General features: G+C 46.3%; 1 protein-coding gene across 1 annotated transcript in view; it reads right to left on the minus strand.

The window, feature by feature from the left end:
- Positions 1–940, minus strand: part of Dcaf11 (DDB1 and CUL4 associated factor 11) — a 2,434-nt gene extending 1,494 nt beyond the window's left edge. The window contains 2 exon segments of the mRNA XM_005348501.3: positions 2–633; positions 636–940. Of these exon segments, the coding sequence (XP_005348558.1) occupies positions 2–633; positions 636–723 (720 nt within the window). The 5' untranslated portion in view covers positions 724–940.
- Positions 941–1,548: the final 608 nt, after the last annotated feature.

Below are 1,548 nucleotides of genomic sequence, written 5' to 3' on the forward strand. Positions count from 1 at the left end.
TGTAATCAGACCAGCTGGAGTACAGAAAGTGGTTTCCGTCAGGAGTGAAGGCCACATCCAAGACACTCCAGCCTACGTCCCGGGCCTTGATGCTTTTGAATTTATGGAAGCGGCCATACCGACAGTCGTACAGTCGGATTGTCTGATCTTGGCAAGCAGACATGAAGATTTGACCATCTTTACTGTAGATGCCACAGAATGCCTTCTGAGAGTAGGTATCAGTGAAGCTTAGATCATTGGGCAAGAAGTGAGACATCACTCGAGACTGTTCTCCAAGGGAGAAGCTTCCCCGGTGGCAGAGGCCCCGTTCTCTCTGGTGTAGCATTCGCGGGAAGCTGTGCTCCTGAGCAGTTCTCCTGAGGCCTAGCCGCCCTGTGGCCAGTTCCACCTGCGTCTTGATCTCATTGTATTCTAGCTCCCCAGTGTCAGGGGTTGCATCCACAGGTGGGTTGTATTGATCTCCGAGGCGACCATCCCAGGCACTGTCATGCTCTTCCTCTGAGTCTGAGAGGGCCTGGATGAGTTGTAAGTTTGCTGCGCCTCCTCCTTGCACCAGCCTCACTTGGCCTCTGCGGAGGAGATAGGCCAGTACCTGGGCCAGATCCACATCTTCATCCTCTTCCTCTTCTTCTCACTCCGACGCGAGCCAGCCGCTCTTCGGGACAAGCCCTCGGAGGGCTCTAAGGACCCGGATCCTGCGCTGCTGCTGTTCCGCGATCCCATCTTCTGGTTACAGCATCCTTATGTCCTGTCCAGGGACTCCTCCTCTCACCAACTTGTGTTTGGTGAAAGTAATTTCTGCTCTAGAAATACCAGATTTCCAGAAACGGGACAGTAGCTATCTTTAGAGGTGTGCCCCCCCCCCTTCCTGGAGACAGAATTCCTTCTCTTTAGCTATGACAGCTCCCGAGGTTTCGGGAATATAAACCTTTCTCAACCCTATCAAAGTCCCCTAGTTTTATCTCTTTAATTTATTTTTATATTTATTTACTTTCTCACATCATTTCCAGTTGAAAATATTTATATGAAAAAAATCAGTGTTGCTGGGTTTGGGAGCATAAGTCTGTAATTCCAGTACTTGGGCCATGAAGGCAGAAGGATCTGAATTTCAATATCTTCCAAAACTGCACAAAAAATCTGAGGCTATCCTGTGTTGTTCTCTCTCAAAACAAACAAGTCTATAAATTATTTGTGTAAAGGGGATAAGTCTTTGAAATTTTAACATTTGATTTTCATGTAAGAATAAGTTCTTGGCCAGGCAGTGGTGGCACATACCATTAATCCCAGGACTTGGGGGGCAGAGGCAGGAGGATTTCTGAGTTCAAGGCCAGCCCGGTCTACAAAGCAAGTTCCAGGACAGCCAGGACTGTTACACAGAAAAACCTTGTCTTGAAAAACAAAAACAAAACAAAAAATTCTTACCTTTTGATGTACTTTTACTTCAAAATATATGAATTTATCATGTGGTTTATTTGCTGAATTTCTTAGTGGATAGCTATCAAATTACCATGTGTCCTGGAAACAGTGGGTTAAAATTTAACAGTGTGT

Source organism: Microtus ochrogaster, chromosome 6 (genome assembly GCF_000317375.1).
Source record: "Microtus ochrogaster isolate Prairie Vole_2 chromosome 6, MicOch1.0, whole genome shotgun sequence".
NCBI classification, from domain to species: domain Eukaryota; kingdom Metazoa; phylum Chordata; class Mammalia; order Rodentia; family Cricetidae; genus Microtus; species Microtus ochrogaster.